This window comes from Callithrix jacchus, chromosome 1 (assembly GCF_049354715.1).
Source record: "Callithrix jacchus isolate 240 chromosome 1, calJac240_pri, whole genome shotgun sequence".
NCBI classification, from domain to species: Eukaryota; Metazoa; Chordata; class Mammalia; order Primates; family Cebidae; genus Callithrix; species Callithrix jacchus.
In genome coordinates, this window is record NC_133502.1 from 55,188,642 (window position 1) to 55,207,756 (window position 19,115).

Genomic DNA, 19,115 nt, shown 5'->3' on the forward strand with positions numbered 1-19,115 from the left:
TCAAAATATATTTTAATCAGTAATAAAGTTATTTTGGCCCACTTATGTCACTCTTGTTAATTGGTTCAAAACCAAAATAGAAAAGGAGGTATTATTCATTAAATCCTCCTAAGAAACCCATAAATTTTACAGAACCTCTTGTCACTTCTTAGTTTGAATCATTAAGCCTTAAGTTAGTAGTTCCACAGTTTAGAAATATTCTATAAGTAAACCAGTATATATAATGACTTTTTTCATTATTTCGCTTACAATATTCAGTTTCTTATACTCTGTAGTTAAAACATAGGGAAGTACTGGACCTAAACAAAATATACATAATAATTTTTTTTTTAATGTTATGGTTCTAAGATCTTAAATCCTGAATCTAAAATCATCTTAAGGCTGGGCAGAGTGACTCAGGCGTATAATCCTAGCACTTTGGGAGATGGAGGTGGGTAGGTTGCTTAAACCCAAAAGATTGAGATCAGCCTGCGCTACATAGGGAAACCCCACCTCTACAAAAAGTACAAAAATTAGCCAAGCATGGTGGTGTGTGCTTGTAGTCCCAGCTACCTGGGGAGGCTGAGATGGCAGGATCTCTTGAGCCTGGGAGGTGGAGGCTATAGTGAACCATGATTGTGCCTCTGCACTCCAGGCCAGGTGACAGAGTGAGAACCTGGCTCAAAAAATATATATATCATCTTTGGGGAGAGATAGCATGGGGAGAAATGCCAGATATAGGTGATGGGGAAGAAGGCAGCAAATCACACTGCCATGTGTGTACCTATGCAACAATCTTGCATGTCCTTCACATGTACCTCAAAACCTAAAATGCAATTTTAAAAAGACCAAAAAAATAAATAAAATAAAAAATAAAAGTAAAAAAAAAATCATCTAAAACCTCCACAAAATAGAGAAGAATTTCAAAATCTTTCTTAACTACTGTCAAGAGCAAATCCAAAGTAAAAAAAAAAAATACCAATTTCAAATAAAAATAATAAAAAGGATTAATTTTGATCACCCAAGCTTTCTTTAATCTGATTTTCTCTTTTGTATGAGTAATAAGAAACAACCAAAATAAATTACTATAAAAAGTTTTAATGGCTTAGAATGATGTATCATTGTGCCTCCAGGTAAGCATCTCTAACTTTAAGAAACAATATTAAGTATCTGCTAGAAATATCCTCTTAGGCTGTTAATCCAGGCATCATTCCTTCTTCTGAGGTAGATGAACACCTCTGTCATCTAAACTCCTAACTAGCTATACCAACTGATATAAAATATTAGATTTAAACGGTTGTTAGTTTATTAATTTACTGATCATACTAAATAACATTCTTGTGTATCAGACTCTCCAAAGTTTGGATGACAGGGGACCAATTCTGTACAGTATAATCACACCTGGATAAACACAACGGATTTTTTTTCTTAACTCTAGAAACCATTTAAGACACTTAGTCTGAAAATATATGCCAGCCATTTATTTTTGTAAACTTTTTTTTTTTTTTGAGACATAGAATCCCTTTGTCACCCAAGCTGGAGTACAATGGCTTGATCTTGGCTCAGTGCAATCTCCACCTCCAAGGTTCAAGTGATTCCCCTTCCTCAGCCTTCCCAGTAGCAGGGATTACAGGTGTGAGCAACCATACCCAGCTAATTTTTGTATCTTTTTTAGTAGAGATGGGGTTTCACCACGTTGGCCAGGCTGGTCTCGAACTCCTGTCCTCAGGTGATCCACACTTGGCTTCCAAAGTGCTGGGATTACAGGCGTGAGCAACCACACCTGACCTATTTTTGTAATCTTATTAATTTCCTTGAGAAAGAAATTAATCTATATACCTTACAACATAAGCATCACATTCTCTATCAACCCTAGAAACAAAGTATATACCCAAAAGGAATCTGTAAGTATGATTCAGTTCCAATCAATGCTCCATTATTGCGAAGTAAATTAAAATAAGGAGAAAATGAAATAGTTTCATCTTCCATAGTTTTTTTAATCTACTTAAAGTCACAATTCATTTCTTTCTCTACCCTATTACTACTTCCAAAAGCATTTCCAGTGGCTTCAGGGGAGATTTCCTAGGGCTCATTTTTTCATCCATTCTTTTATTTCAAGGGAGGTTTTTGACTAGATTATTCACATCTTTACTTTGAGGCCCAAGCAACAGGGCAATGTTTCAAAAAACTGCACTGGAAGAAGAAATACGAATTTTGCCTACAGCTTCTTTAAAAGCCTGAAAGAGAAGCTTTAAATAGCATTTATCACAACCTCCTTTTTACCTACTTTCTCTGTCCAGCAACTCAATATCACCTTAACACAATTTGACTTTAATAAATAAACATAGGCATGGGATAGGAAGAGAGGAAAAAAAAAATAAAGTTTGATTTGTCACACACTCCCTGTACCATTCTAAGTATGGTATCAGACCCAAGAAAACAAAAATAATAAACAACTATACATCGTTAGATATTTCAGAAACATTCCCGATGTTACACAGAGATGCCTATCTCTGGGGAACCCCAATTTGGACATTTTCCTCCAGAGAAGATGTATGTTTGCTTCTTGCAGTAACAACACTGCAACCAAGAGTTTCAGCTTTGGGCTAGTGGCAAAGGGGCAAAGTTAAACTTAGCCAGCACTTTAACTCACTGTAAGTCAACAGCACCCCCACTAGCTCAAGGCAGAAACAAGCACATATCCCTTCTTTAAAAAAACAGCATTTCTGATTCAAGTGGCCATGATCCTCACACAGAAAGATCAAGAAAAATGAAATCCTAACAATCTATCATAAGACATACAAGGAAACAGGTTACAAAGATTGAGAAACATAAAATAAAAAAAAAATTTAAGTCACTAATGACTTGAGAATTTGTAATTATCAAACACGACTACAAAATAATAAGCCTAAACTATAAAATTTATATAGAACTTTAAACCCAACAGAAACAAGTATTTTCTCAAGCATACATGTGACATTTACAAATACATAACAAGCCATAAAGACTCTACAAATTTCAAAATAGAGCTATCATTCAGTCCAAATCCTCTGATCACAATGTAATTGAATTAGAAATCTGTAACCAAAAAATCTAATATTCTGTAATCAAAATAAAGAATAAGATTAACTGAAAAATATTTAGAACTAAATAATGAAAGTACCATGTTTAAAATCTTCATATCTGAATATATAGTTATATTTATAAATATGTAAATACACATATATTTCCTATATAAATACAGGAGTATAGTTAAATCAGTGCTAGAAAAAAAAATTTAATAGCCTTAAAATAAAGAAAACTGAAAAAGAAAATTAATGAGTTGAACTAAGAAGTTGTCTTCTATATCCAGAACGGCACTCCAAACCAGCTCAAAAAGCAAAGCAGGCCAACAGAAATGGAATATTTTTAATTTATTCTACTGAAATAGTTTAAAATGATGCTTTGTATTTATTGGAAGCTTAAATGGGTGGGTGTTTGTGCACATAGCTCTACAGCACCTCACCAGGGAGCATTCCAGTATCACACAGGATCATTTGATCTAGCCAAGAGCGGCCATTATTCTAGTGATTAACATGGGAGACACTGTCATATGGAGAATGGATACTTAACTTTGTCAAGCACCTTGGTTAAAGATTTGCCTTTTCAAGGACTGCATTTCCCAAGTGCTATTACAATAAGAGTTGATACTCATTTTAGGTACCAAACCTATTGAGTTCAACTGATCAAACCAAAGGAACAGTGTTGCTAGAGAAAATTAGGAAAAAGGTGAAAAAGAAAAAATGATAGTAATTGAGTAGAAAAAAAGTTACTCTAATTTATATATATATATTAATTGGTAACTAGATTTATCTAAGTAGAACTGAATTGACTAGGAAGAAATAAAAACTACATGTTAATCATTTTCCTCAGCTGTCTTTTTGAGGCTTAGTCAATCTGTGGGAAAATGTTTAGAATTGTTCCTTGCTATTAGTCCTCATTTTTTTATGTTACCCTTCAGTAAAGTTCTCCCCATTTTAGTTTTCTAGGATTGAAAGGCTTATTTTAAATATTATTCATGTGTATTGTCATATTTGGCTTTTGCTATATACTTTAAATTCATTGTTAAATTTTGTATTGTATAGTTTCTTTGGTATATCTTAAAACCTATTTTTGAAAAAGTAAAACTGAGTTGAACTAAGAAGTTGAGAAAAAAAAGCTATGAGTTCAAATCAGGTAGGAGAAAAATAAATGAATCAAACTAAAAATACAATAAGAACGTTAACAAAGTCTACTGTAACAAAGACTCATGAAATTGAAAACTGACAAGGGTGATCAAGAAGCAAAGAGTAAAGGCACAAACCAACAATTCAAGAACTGATAACAGTAATAAGACACAAGTAGTATCAAAAACCGCAATTACTTTTGCACCAATCTAATGGTAAGTGGAAGAACAAAATGTGATATATCCACACAATGGAATATTACTCACCAATAAATAGGAAAAACTATGTCACAGATTACCCTAAAAAATATTACACTAAATGATAGATACAACAAGCTATAATGTGATTCCATTCATGTGAAATATCAAGAAAAGGCAAATCTATAGAGAAACATAAAAGAATATATAGAATAATATATTGTTCTTATATTATGAATGGTGTTTTTAAAATTATAACTGGAATAATAAAAAGAATATAAGACTATATAAGAATAATATATAATAAATATAATAATATAAGAATAGTAACTGGAAGGTGACAGAATTACAATCAATATACAAATATCAGCTGCCTTTCCATGTACCAGTAACAGATAGAAATAGTAATTTAAAAAATTTCTAAAACACCATTTACAGTAACAAAAATAGAAAGATCCAGTAATAAAGCTTACAAAAGATGCACAGCGTATATACTTCCAATAAGTTATAAAAGTTTATAGAAAGAATTAATAAATGAAGAGATAAATCCAGGGTTGTGCTGGAGCCAGCTTATACCAGCTCACAAGAGCTTTCTTTATGTAGATTTCTTCCTAATTCCAGGTTCAGTGATTTCATAACATAGCTTATAATCAGCCATACAGAGAATATTTATACCATAGAAAATGGCAAATCCTATGTGTCAGGGCTCTTTTTTGCTCTTCAGAGAAGCATTTTACCAACATTTCACTGGTAATATCATATCATATCAAGATGTTTTTAAGCTAATATGCAGATTCAATGCAATTTCAATCAAAACTCCAACATGATATTTTAAGTCTTAATCATTTGATTAGAAAACTCTGTATGCGCAGGGGACAGATTGAGATTAGAAAATTTTGATCATTTCAAGTGCCACAAAAGATATGGCTCAACTGAATCTCATATACAATACTGAAGGTAACATAAGCTGATACGAGTGCTTTGCAAGATAATTTGGCATTATCTTGTAAAGTAGAGTTTACTTTAATTCCACAATGCAGGTGAGTTTCATTCCTGGTTATATTCCTTAGGAAAACTGTTAAACGCATGCAGAGGTGTGTTGGTAAAATACTTCTGGTAAAGAGACAGGGAAAAAGCCACTCTACTCGGTAAGTTGTGCCAATTTCCATGGCCAACCACAACCATCAGCTGGATGTTATTGCACTCTAAATTGGGGAAAGATGCCAACAATCAACTTCACGAGCTGGAACAAGCTGGATCCAGCCAACGGCAAGCATCTAACACTATGCCTTGTACCAGTGATCTCATTAGCTCTGGACACTTACTCTGGCACTCCTGCAGCTACGACTCCAGAAACAATCTTGCTGGAGCTTCAACTATTACTAGACAGGAGTCTCCATAGTTCCTGCTTTTTGTGTGTGTAAATGGCCCAACTTCAAAGCAGCTACACCTGACTAGCATAGCTGCAAAGGAGGCTGGGAGAAAAGTATCTGGCATTTTCTTCTTCTCTGTTACCAAGACTCTTAAAATACGAAATTCCCCCAAACACAGGGAGAGAATTCAGGTTTAAAAAATTACAAATATCCACTATACTTATCTTCCATGTATTGTTACCAGTGAATATCTGTAAAGCTTTATTTTCGATTCTTTAGTTTCTACTACAAAGGAGCTGTTTTGCATAATAGAAAATATTAAATATGGTGTGTATGTGTAATCTGTGTATGTACCATATATCAATACCCTAATATTTTAAATACGATCCCATATGGGGCATCTAACCACCATTCCTTAATTGAATATCACATATCTAAAAGCTTAACAGGCTAGCAAGAAAAGCAACCTAATAACTTCACTAAATTGAAACAGCTGCCCCTTTATTGTACACACCTTTGACATAGCATTTGTTTAACTACATTGACATTGTTGGTTTCTCAATCTCTCATTAGGCTATATGCTCCAAGAAGACAGGCTATCTTGATCTCTATATTGCTATCACTTAGCACAAATATACATACAGAAACGGATAAAAAAAAAAATCTAGTGCTTTAACTATAATTTACTTAGCGCTTCCTAGACATACACCAGAAAATGTAGCAGGATCTTTACATAAGTTCTTTAATTTACCTCCAGATAGATAAAGCACATTCAGAATATCTGTGTATAATAAATAAGAAAATTAATGACAGAGGGTAAAGTACTTTTAATAGTGGTCAGTCAGTAAGAGGCAAATCAGCACTCCAATTCAGATCTATCTCACGGCACAGCCTGTCTTCTTTGTAGTGTATATCCTAAAAGCATGATAATATTTGTTACATACTAAAAACAGACGTAGGTGTAAAGGGCAATAAGAACATTCATATTTAAAAATTAATTCTTCCCCTAAGAGGTCAAGAAACTTAGAAGAGAAGTAGGGTCACTCTTCAGCTGGAATCTGAAAAATAAAGAGCCATTTGTCTGACAGCTGAGGGAAGGACACTCAGGTGCTACAGTGACAAAAAAAAAACTGTGAACTTAGGGAAGGTGCAATTCCCTTAACTCTAAAAGGGAAGGCTTTAATAGTTTATATTTTTTGTGTTGTTCTGAATATTGTATAGATAATACATATAAATCATTTAACACGGGACCTAGCATAGAGTAGGTCCTCAACAAATGACAGAAGAAAAACAAAACAATGATTATGAGAATTCACTAAAAACCAGAAATTCACTTAGCTTAGTAGAGAATTCACTAAAAACCCTGGGTAAGGTAGATCTTTTTGGTAGTGCCAAAAAAAGATCAAGAGGGGAGCTGATGAAAAGCATCAAGAATATTGGAAGAAATACCTGTATGGAAGGCAGTACCTAATCCTAATCTCAAATGTTTCAAATGATATTCATATGTGGCAAGGGAGTTTAAGTGGAAAATAAATAATAAAATTTAAACTTTCTGAATTATATAGTGGTATACTAACTAGAAGATCTACTACCTCTTAGGAATTTTTAAAACATTTAATAAATGCCTTATAATTAAGAAATTGACAACATAATCTTGAATAGGTTTTCCCAAACTTAAGATTCCCTTAAAGTAAAAAGTCTCCTTTTAACCCTCAAAATAACAGTACGGCATATAAGTTACTCATATTCAATCATAAAGTAATTTATAACAAATGAACACAATGAAAGCATGAGGGACTACCAGCCAAAAGTAACACTTTTCCTATTCTCACTTCTTTTTGTTCCTTGGAACCAAAAAAAAAAGGTAAGGGTGAATAGCTTATTTTTCAATTATCCAAAAGAGTATCTATTGAAACTCCACAGAATTCCTATTAGTAATTAGCAATAAGGACTTACAAATAAAGCATAAGAGTTGTAGTAATCCATTTTTTCTAAAATTACAAGTAGTTGTTTAATATATAGCTTACTAAAAGAAACAAATTGTATTACTTAACGCAGACTAAATCAACATATAGGAACCATGATATTATTCTATTAAATCAAAACTCAAAACTTTTTTCAATTCCTTTTTTTAAAAACGTCCAATTTCTAGACTGTCCAAGGGCAAGAGAACATTCACTTTGAATTTTAAGGCAGTGAAGCCATCTTGTGGTTGATATCAGTACTGCTGAGGTTTGACACAGTCACTCATATTTGGGAAAATTAGGTCTTAATCATAGTTTTACATTTAAAAAGGCAGGTATAACTTGTCATTCTTATAACTTAGAAAAAAATAAACACAGAACTGAAAGAGTGTACAGTTAGAACTCCATAGCAGTACATGAGGTCCTCAGGTAGCTGTATTGGTAACAAAGTATTTTCAACTAAACTATATTTTATTATTAACTTTTACACCTTGGTTTAAAAAAAGCTACAGTAAGGTATTAAAATAGAAGAAGAATATTAAGAATATTAACAGTTATACTTCCTTTTAATCATGACTTTTTCCATAATTTTTAGCCTATGAGCTGCAACAGCAGTCCTAAGACTTGGTAATATCTGAGAAAAATAACGCATGCCCTGAAAAACTCAGAAAAGCAGTTGCAAAATACAGCTTCCCTAACACACTCACCTCCACTCACACTTTTTACAGCTTTTGAATCCGATATAAAGTGCCTATAAGAAAATCTGAAAGCCTAGAAAAAGTTGTTATCACCCAACTGTCACCAGTTTTTAAATTTTTCTGAAACTTTTGCATCAAGGTTCTGGGAGAACTTTGTAGAGAAAAAATAAAAATGGAAAAATAATGTTAAGAGAATAGAAGAAAGAGAAAAGAACCTGAGCAAAACCACTATATTAATTAGTAATAAAGTTACTTCTACTTTTTCCCATTCTACCTTCTCCCAAAATAATCAGTGATAATAGTCATTACTAAGACTTCAGTTTCAAAGCTTCAGGACAACGCCTTTCTGAAGTCCTCTGATGTATCTTAGAACAAGAGATGTAAATTCAATGTGTCCACAATTAGCTGTCTTCTAACTACAGACTTAGAATCTTTCTTACCTGATCACAGATATCAGCTCCCCATTCTCCCTTTTCATTCTCAAGTTCCCAAAGGCTGAAAACAGCATTATCAAAGTTTTATTAATTACAAAAATAATACACACTGTGTGATCATTTACTTTGGGCATTCAAGAGATGAAGTTTGAAGACTTCTTTCTACAATCCTTTAATCTACCTCCAAAAAGAATTAATGATTTGTCTTGGGGAAGCTCCAGAGTATTGTATTGAGCCTCAGGACTAGTGAATAAGATTCCAAGGTGGTTGGAAAATACATGGGTGAGGCCCTTGCAAAGGGACCACATAAGGTTAATAGAGGTGGCTTCTACTAAGATGACAGCCTCCTCCCCCTACCTGTTGCCTTTTAACTGCTTCTTAAATATTGGGTCAAATGCTCTCCAGTCCTCACTCTCCTTTGGCTTTCTCTCTCAGAAATGGTAGTATTAGATGGGCTTGGAGCTTAGTAGAAACAGAGCAGCGCTTTTAGCTTCCCTTAATTCTATCACAGAGGCCAACCTACCTCAAGTAGTAGCATTCTGCATGGGGTTTGGGGCCAAAACCCAGACAATAATGATTTACCAATTTACCTTATTCACTGAATCCCCTTGAAGATCACTCAGTAACAAGATACCTAACTGACATAATAAGGATTCATATATTCTTAGACTTCTAAGATAAAAATAACATCCTAAATTGCTCATAATTCTCAAAGCTTGCCATATGCATTGTACTATTTAGTGTGTCACATACATTATCTCATTGAGGTCTTCAATGTCATAAGGGAGTAGCATTTAAAGAAGGAATTTAAAATCTAGCAAGATTAACTAACTTAAGAAAAGTCACAAAAACTAGTAAGCAGGAAAAAGAAGATTTAAATCCAGGGCAACGACCCTATATGTGGACTTTCCAATCTGTTCCTGATCCCTATCATTTAATTCCCCTCCACTCTCAGTCAGAAACATGTCACAACCATGCTTCCTCTCCTTCTTAAAATAGCTGGTCTATCGTATATTTTACATTTTCTAAGTTGGTTTTTGGAACGTTGGTTTCTAGCACGCCCTATTTGAACGATCATTAGATAACCCAGCTTGCTCTTTCTTTCACTCTGATCTAATATTAAAAAAAAAAAAAAGAATAACTAGAAAATATAATTTTATACCAAAATCTGGTATGGTCAAGAGATATAGGCAGATTACTCATTCAAATATTCTGTTTGCCAAATGTTGTTCTATATCTTATTCACAGATTAAAACTGAGTTAATTTAAACAAAAACTATAACTTACATAATGTTAGTAACTGAGCAGTAGTGACTGATTCTAGAGTCTTGTATTTATAGTCATCATTAATGGTAAAATGCTGGTTAATAAAGCATTCCAATGAAGAAATAAATAAGGAACTTTTACTACATTAGTCTTACTTTACTAACAAAGAAGCCAAAATAATGTATCAATTCACATCAAAAATACATTCCTTAAATATTACTTTGGCTGAAGATAGTTACATTGTTTTTTTGTTTTTTTATTATACTTTAAGTTCTGGTGTGCATGTGCAGATAGTGCAGGTTTATTACATAGATACACATGTACCATGGTGGTTTGCTGCATCCATTGCCCTGTCATCTACATTAGGTATTTCTCCTAATGCTATCCCTCCCCAACCCCCCCACCACCTGCTATTCCTCCTCTAGTCCTCCAACCCCAGGGCCTGGTATGTGATGTTCCCCTCCCTGTGTCCGTGTGTTCTCATTGTTCAACACCCACTTATGAGTAAGAACATGCGGTGTTTGGTTTTCTGTTCTTGTGTCAGTTTGCTGAGAATGATGGTTCCTAGTTTCATCCATGTCCCTGCAAAGACATTAACTCATCCTTTTTTATGGCTGCATTGTATTCCATGGTGTATATGTGCCACATCTTCTTTATCCAGTCTATCATTAAAGGGCATTTCGGTCGGTTCCAAGTCTTTGCTATTGTGAACAGTGCCACAACAAACATACATGTGCATGTGTCTTTATAATAGAATGATTTATAATCCTTTGGGTTTATACCCAGTAATGAGATTGCTGGGTCAAATGGTATTTCTAGTTCTAGATCCTTGAGGAATCACCACACTGTTTTCCACAATGGTTGAATTAATTTACACTCCCACCAACAGTGTAAAAGCATTCCTATTTCTCCACATCCTCTCCAGCATCTGTTGTCTCCAGATTTTTTAATGATTGTCATTCTAACTGGTGTGGAGTGATATCTCAATGTAAGGCAAACCTAATGAGTAATTTCTGTGTGTCAACTTCTAAAATGGTTATTTAAATTATTTTTCAAAATATCTTCATTAATACTGGTGAAGGCAATTATTAATTCTGTAAGAATAATATATATTCTTATATCACATAAATATAATATAAATAAGAATAATTATGTGAAAAGGCCAGGCATGGCAGCTCACACCTATAATCCCAGTACTTTGGGAGGCCAAGGTGGAAGGATGACTTGAGGTCAGGTGTTTGAGACCAGACTGGCCAACACGGAGAAATCCCATCTCTACTAAAACTACAAAAATTAGCCAGGCATGGTGGTCCGTGCCTGTAGTCCCAGCTACTCAGGAAGCTGAGGCAGGACAATCACCTGAACCCAGGAGGCAGAGGATGCAGTGAGCTGAGATCACATCGCTGCACTTCAACCTGAGCAACAGAGCAAACCTCTATTAAAAAAAAAAAAAGAAGAAGAATTATGTGAAAATAATAATTCTAGAGAACTATCAGTTTATTAATAATACTGTATTGGAAGTAGGTAATGAAAGAAAAAATATAATCAAAGAGGAACAGCAGAGATATCAATTTTTTTCATGTGAAAAGTTACATTTACATTAATAATATTTTCAAAGATAAAATTTGACAAAGAGATCACTGTGCAAAACTTTCAAAAGCAAAACACTCTGAAAGAGTGAAGGGAACAGACAAGAGTCTCTGTACTACTATCCCATGAGCTTTCAGCAGAGGTGAGTTCTCAACATCTTTTAGGACACACAGAGAAAGCAGAAAACCAAGAATCCAGAAAGCTTCAAAATCTTCTTAGGTAATATAAGGATGTACAGACATTGCTTTGACATTATTTACTCTTCCTGTAGAAATTTGCTGCACTCAACACATCTAGTCAATATTGTTGCCTACTTTTTTAAGTATGCTTCCCAGAATTCTACATCTCCTGGAAAACTGATCAAAATGCAAATTCATGGATTCCATTCTAGTCTTAATGAATCAGAAACTCAGAAGCGACTAGAGGGGGTTTGAAGTCCAGCAATCTGTGTTCTAGCCAGACCTCCAGCAAATTCTGGTGCACACTGAAGTTTGAGATAACTACTATAACCAAAAGAAAAAGAAATGTAAAGAAACTGGAGAGGATTCTAAGAAGAACAATAGAGATGAAAGAGAAGCTTGAGACTGAGAATAAGTAAATGAATCAAGATAGATGGCTTTCACAAAAAGAAACCTGTGGCAGTGATATGTCTTCAAGTATATAATTATTCACAAAAGAAGATAACCAGATGTACTTCATTTCCCCTGACAATAAAACAGACATTATAAACTTAAACTTGCAGCGTTAAACATTCAGGTAAAAATATAATTTGCTGACACACAAAAAAAGTAGTAATACAAATACATATGTGTGTACTGCAAAACGATGGCAATAAACAAATGCACAGCTTCATCAAATTGCTCCTAACATTCTTTCCTCATCTTATATTTGCATACAGTAAGTTCATTAAATAAACATAATAGTCTATTAAGGTAACTAAAATAAAAAGGTAAATAAAATTGAAAGATAAGAAAAGGTCCCTGTAATGAGCGCCAATTACATCTGGTAGGTCTCACAGTTCATGTAAGCATACCATAGTTATAATTCCTGAAACAAAAGGTTTTTTTTAATGTTGAAAAGCCACCAAAAGTTTAATTCTTAATAATTTTCCATGGAAGTCACCATAACAATGACTTTGTGACCTGTTCACCTCCAGAGTTTGCAGTCTTTATTGGCAAAAAATAATTCCAGTAATTCAGTTCGTATTTATCGTCGTTAGCATAATTTAAGAAGTTATTGATTTTCTTTACCTTTTCTACCTTTCCACTATTGATGTCAGCGGGGAGGAATTTCTTGCCAATTGTTCTCAGATCTGTCTAAAATAAAAATATTATTATTAAAATGGAATTATAGAAAAGAATAAATTTAAATCTAATCTCATGAACAAAAGATGAAATTACTTATGGTTTGTGAAACAAAAATTCAGTTTCTTTTAACTGGTCATGAGATCTATATATGCTATGAATCCTTCAAGTAACATCGCCCCCATAATACGTTGTTTTAAGTATACCAGTAAGATGAACAGTGACATATAAGTCCTCAATCCTGGTCATATTTCTTTAGGTAACCTTTTAACATACTAACTCTTCTCTATTAAAATCTAAAACTTAATTTATGTAAACTATGATCTTACTAAAAAATTAATGTTACCTTCCAAGATCAAATGACAGCTTTTGAATAAATACACATAGTATATTTTTAAAAATTGAATCCCATATACCTTGACATTACATAAAAACATATCACCCTATAGGCTATAATATCTATAACATAAAGCTACATAACATACAATATCCCAGGAAACAATACCACTGGAATGCCAAAGAAGTTACAGTAACCTTTACTATAGTAATTTCATTTGCTTAAACAATTTACAGAAATCGAAGTTGGTAAACAAATGAAATATGAAAATGCAGAGTACTTGTAACTCAGCAAGGAAAATACAAGGACTAACATAAACAAGGTTATAGCATTCATGACATAAAAAAAGAAAATTTTGACTACACAATCTACATACAAAGCAGAACACTGTAGGACTGTGTCCTCTTTAGAAAGTGAAAATATAAAGGAATGGTAAGAAATTTGTTCATAGGAAAACTATCAGTACTCGTAAAAAAAAAAAGGTCCAGTTATTTAAACTAAGAAATTAACTTGATGCTTGAGATTAAGTTAATTTCAATTAACAATGCTAAAGTTGCATTGTTTTATTTTTCCTTATAATAAACAGTAGCTCGTCATCACCTTAAGAACAAGATAAAAGAAAACAGATTTAGAGTTCATTTAACCACATAAATTATAAGAAAAAATTTTTTGTTACACTTAAGAAGAAAACACTAGATGATTACAATTACTGTGATGTGAAATAAATACACACAGAGGGGCAGGACCATCTTATTTGAATACCTACAATAATAGAATATCCTCCTATTTGAAATATCCACATGTGGTCAGCTCTTTAAGAAACAAGACTATAAGTTATATAATCCCCACAGATTCTTTCCAGTTTTTTACCACTGTGATTCATAATTTATTCCTTTATGTACTGTAGGGATCACTCAAATTAAAACTCACTAAAAAGAATTGAATGGCAAATTAAGAGCCAAATCCAGACACCTGGGTAACAATGCTTTAGCTAGGCTTTTTGCTACCTCAATCCAATAACTAAATGAAAATAAATATAAACTGTACCTCACGTTGTATGTCTTTTCACTTGGAAAGCACTGAATAACAAAAGGTCAAAAAAATACCTTTTTACAGCAGTCTTCCCTATAGTAAGACTGCTTTAAAATTAAATGTTTATAGATGCAAAGCACTCAGTGTAATGACTTGCACAGAGTAAGCACTTAATAAATGATAGCCAACATGTTTTAGTGAGTATAAAACATGTACTTTTTAAAATCATCTTAACATACATAACCATCATATCAATAATGTAACTAACATTTCATGAAAACATTTACGTTATTTTGAAGTCACCAAAAAGCTGAAATATTTAAATATGAATGAGAAACAGAACACATAAAAATTTTATAATATATCATGATCCCTAATTTCTGGTTTCTCTCAATAATTATGAAATTTAATTCAAATGAAAATGAGGCATCACTGTAAAATAAATGAGCACCAGACAACAATCCTAAACTTTGATCCATCCCAACTGTAATTAAGCAATCATATGATATAGAACACTGTCACTAATTCTCTACACCCAGTTAATTTACACCTCTTTAAAATGGAAAACCACAATCAACCCTATCTCACAAAGTTGTTGTCAGGCTAAAAAAAAAACTATACACTCAAAGTTTACAGAATTTCTAAAGTCCATACATATATACAGTATGTGTCCTTGAATATACAAATGCTATTTTGATGCCTTTTTAGCAAGATCAAAATAATCTACCAAATATTTAAATGCCCTAAATTCAACTCAACATATAAGTACTATAAAGACAAAGTTAGTATTCAGATGCCACTGTATCAAAATTGCTATGACGATGACTGGATCCAAGAATGCTGTTATACTGAACAACAAAAAATAATAATACAGAAAAATGTTTTGCCTATAAAACTTTAAAAATAATTTTTAAAGCATCTACCTACCCATACACACACACACACACACACACACACACGCACACACACACACACACAAACACACACAAAATCCCTATTTATTTAAGTAAATTCAAGAGAATATCTATTTGGAAAATCATTTTATATTATACAGAATCTTAAAATAAATAAAAGTATAATTTGTTTTTAAATTTTTAATAATGGATAGTAATCAGTAATTTAAGACTGGGCTATCATTAAATATTTTTCTGAATAATTCTGGTATTTGAACATAAAACTTACATGCTAGATTTCAATGTCACTTCTTAACATTCTAACTCCCCACTTTAAAAAGCAAAAAATGTAAACCATTCCTTTTCAACACAAAAATCTAAGCCTAAAAGTTACATAGCAGGTCTGAGGCAGCCATCTTTACAAAGGCCAGTTTACAAGGTTAATCCTAGGCTGGCAGCTGGGGACTTTGCACTTGGACCATTCCCTAACTAAAAATGTGGTTCACTACATAGATTATTCATATAAACAATATGATTTATGATGGACATCTGTTTTCTGGGAGGGGTCTGAAATTTTGGTACATGCTATGCAGAAGGTACCTTTGCAGGCAGCTTAACAAAAGACTTCAGTACTAACCTCCAGTGGGCTTCCCTGGAGAGAAATACCATATACATGTTACTGCACTGTTCATTGTTAGATAAAGAAACAAGCTCAGTGTGTACCCCATAGGAAGAAGAGAAGAAAACTTATTCATGAATTATTCTCCCAATATATAATTAGCTATGCATGTGTGGGTACATATATGCACAATAAGAATCAATAATACAAGTCTTTTTCAACTAGTAGTTCATTTCCCACAATCACTCAAAAGTTGAAAAAAATTCAACAGGATACTATAAATGCCTAAATTTTATTAAAAGATGACAAACTTAGAAAAATAGATTACTTGTCTGCTATAGGCTTCATCCTAATTAAAAAGTTTTTTTCCTATCATATGACATCGCAGCTTTGGTCTGGAGTATTCAAACACATATTTCAGAGAAAATAAAGACAAATTAATTCATTCAGATAATAGCATGCACCTCTTATGTGCTCAGCATAAATATTTTATCTTGATTTATTTTATTTAAATTTTCATACAAATTATAGTTTATTGGTATTTACCTGCATATATAAGAAAAAAAAGCAGCAAGCTGTCATAAAATCTCTCCTAAAATCTTTAAAGTTTTTCTTAAATAAACAAAAAAATAGAGTTCTTTCTACTATTTTTAAACAATGGAATTAACTAATTTGAGTGCAAGACAAAGAAAACTAAAGTAGCTAGGAAATATGAACATTTTTAGTCATAAATAACATGCATAATTTCTAACTAATGCTTATTATTAAAAAAGTAGTCTTTTACTTATTAACCTAAATACTTAGCTCAGAAACCAAAATAAATGATCTTGCTTGTCTTGTTAAATAAAATTCAAAGTAGCTGAAAAACAATGACTCAGTTTAGGACTTAAATTTTATCTGTTTAAACCCAAGTTTAATTCTATAAAAATAAATTTAAGTAATTTTAAAAGAAAAAGCTATAGTTATATATTTATTTATATTTTAAATGTTCTTAGTGCCCATCATTTCTGCTTTACATTGATTCTGCAGTGATATGATGGATTTGTCAGACTATAGTTCTCTGAGAAAAAACCATTTGTTTATTTACTTTTTTTTTTTTCTTTGAGACGGAGTCTCACTCTGTTACCCAGGCTGGAGTGCAGTAGTGTGATTTCAGCTCACTGCAACCTTCGCCTCCCAAGTCCTCCCAATTCTTCTGCCTCAGCCTCCCAAGTAGCTGGGACTACATGCACGAGCCACCACGCCCAGCTAATTTTTGTATTTTTAGTAGAAATGGGATTTTACCATATTGGCCAGGCTGGTCTTGAACTCCTGACCCCAAGATCCGTCAGCCTCGGCCTCCCAAAGTGTTGGGATTATAGGCGTGAGCCACTGTGCCTGGCCTGTTTAACTTACATTTTTATTTCAAACCATTTTTATAACTTGAAAAAATCCAAAAGCCAATCCAATTATGGGGAAAAAAAACAGCTAGAGGGTTGGGTGGAAAGAGTTGAAAAGAAATACACGCTAGAACATTAATAGTAATTATAAGCAGATTTAGTTTTCTCATTTTGCTTTTCTGTATTTTCTGAAATGTTCCATAATAAGTATTATTTTGAAAGAGTCAAAGTTATCAAAATAATCAGGAAAAGTTATTTTGAAACAATAAATACCACTGTCAAAATGTTATAACCTACCTAGAGTTTCTATGTAAATTAAATAGCAATTCATTTTAATGAATATTCAGTTTTTACTATTACATAGCTATAGTATGTAAATAAGAAGTAAATATAAATAAGAATGTTTAAAAAGTCTATAACTGATCAGTAGGTGACAAAAAGGAATAATTTCATTTTTTTCTTTTTCATCAGATTCTGTATATAGATATTAACTTACTAATATGAGATTACCAAATTCAACAAACATCACTTCAAGTTAAAATGGACAAAATAAGATGTTCTCCATATTAGTTATCAGATAACCCAATTTATTCTGAGATTTTTTTTATAAATATAGCTTCCAGATTTGAAATGTTTATAAGTTAATAAATATAACCTACATTGAGAGCAATCTGGATGATGTCATTTACATTGACTTTGCCAGGAGAGCTTGTGCAAGCTTCAATGCCTTCATCTGAAAGATACCTGTTAAAATAAAATAAATGGCTTAATATTATCTAAAATCAAAATTAACCAAAATTCTTTTCTTAAGTCTACATGCAATTTTGCTTTCTACTATAAAATGCTTCTATTATAAATACTAGGAAAAAGAGTCTTGGATATGGGTTCCTTGTTTATTTACTCTTTCTTATAGAACAGTTAAACAGTGCATGTTTTTCCTCTTTTGTATCCTTAAAGAGATATTGTATCAGTAAGTGTATTCATATGCTTTCTGAGAAAAGCTATTTAAATGTCAATATACCTTAGGAAAATACAAGCTACTATCTGCTATTGTACAAATAAAAGCTTAAGTATCTGTTAATACTATAAGCTCTTAAAAAGAGATTGAGATGTGCTATAAAAATAAAACTAAAATCAACATGGTTTTAAACTTAGTACAACAGAACTTCTCTCTGGACTTTCTCACATTATCTTCTCAAATCCCCTTTCTTTCACATAATGTTCTCAAGGATCCTTCAATAAAGGCTATTAATTCCAAATAACTAAAAGATAGGCAACTTTTGACAATATACATCTTTTGCTTTTCCTATTTATTTTCAGTTTTTTTACTCATTGTCTTATTTGCCTTTTTCTTTTTATCCAGTCCAAACCAACCATGCGCCTGTCAGAGACAATTAATTAAAGAGTAAAGAGATTAATGAATCCAAAGGAAAAAGATTCATCTCTACTCATACATAGCATGGACATTTTGAAATTCTTTGATAAACTCAACAATTTGGGAATCAATCATCAAAAAGTCCTCTTGTAAAAATCCCCATTAACATCTCTCATTTTTATAATCACTATCAACTCCTTTAACCAAAGGGCTAATGCTATCATCACAATTACAGGTATTCTTCCACTATTAAAAGGATCCAGGATTGCTATTGTAAGATACTCAGCTCATTTTTGATGAACAGCAATTCCACCATCCACCCTCAAAACTAGACTGATTCTAAGATACTTATCAAAGTAAACTTTACCCAGAAATAGCAACCCAAAAAAGTGTCTTTAAGAAGGAGAAAGTAATTTCTCAAAAGTTAAAGAGCCAGTGAAAAGAAATGTTAATAGTTAGAACAGTACAGG

At 32.6% G+C, this 19,115-nt stretch overlaps 1 protein-coding gene across 11 annotated transcripts in view; it reads right to left on the reverse strand.

Moving 5' to 3' along the window:
* The window catches only part of TDRD3 (tudor domain containing 3), a 328,644-nt gene that overhangs the window by 120,503 nt on the left and 189,026 nt on the right, over window positions 1–19,115 (reverse strand). For all 11 annotated transcript variants that reach the window (XR_013526711.1, XR_013526719.1, XR_013526714.1 and 8 more), the window contains 2 exons: window positions 17,930–18,014; window positions 12,957–13,022 (listed from right to left, as the gene is read on the reverse strand). Coding sequence is in view for 7 of the 11 variants with exons in the window: in XM_078349771.1 (XP_078205897.1) it covers window positions 12,957–13,022; window positions 17,930–18,014 (151 nt within the window). In the remaining 4 variants the exon portion in view is untranslated. The remainder of the gene's footprint in view (window positions 1–12,956; window positions 13,023–17,929; window positions 18,015–19,115) is intronic.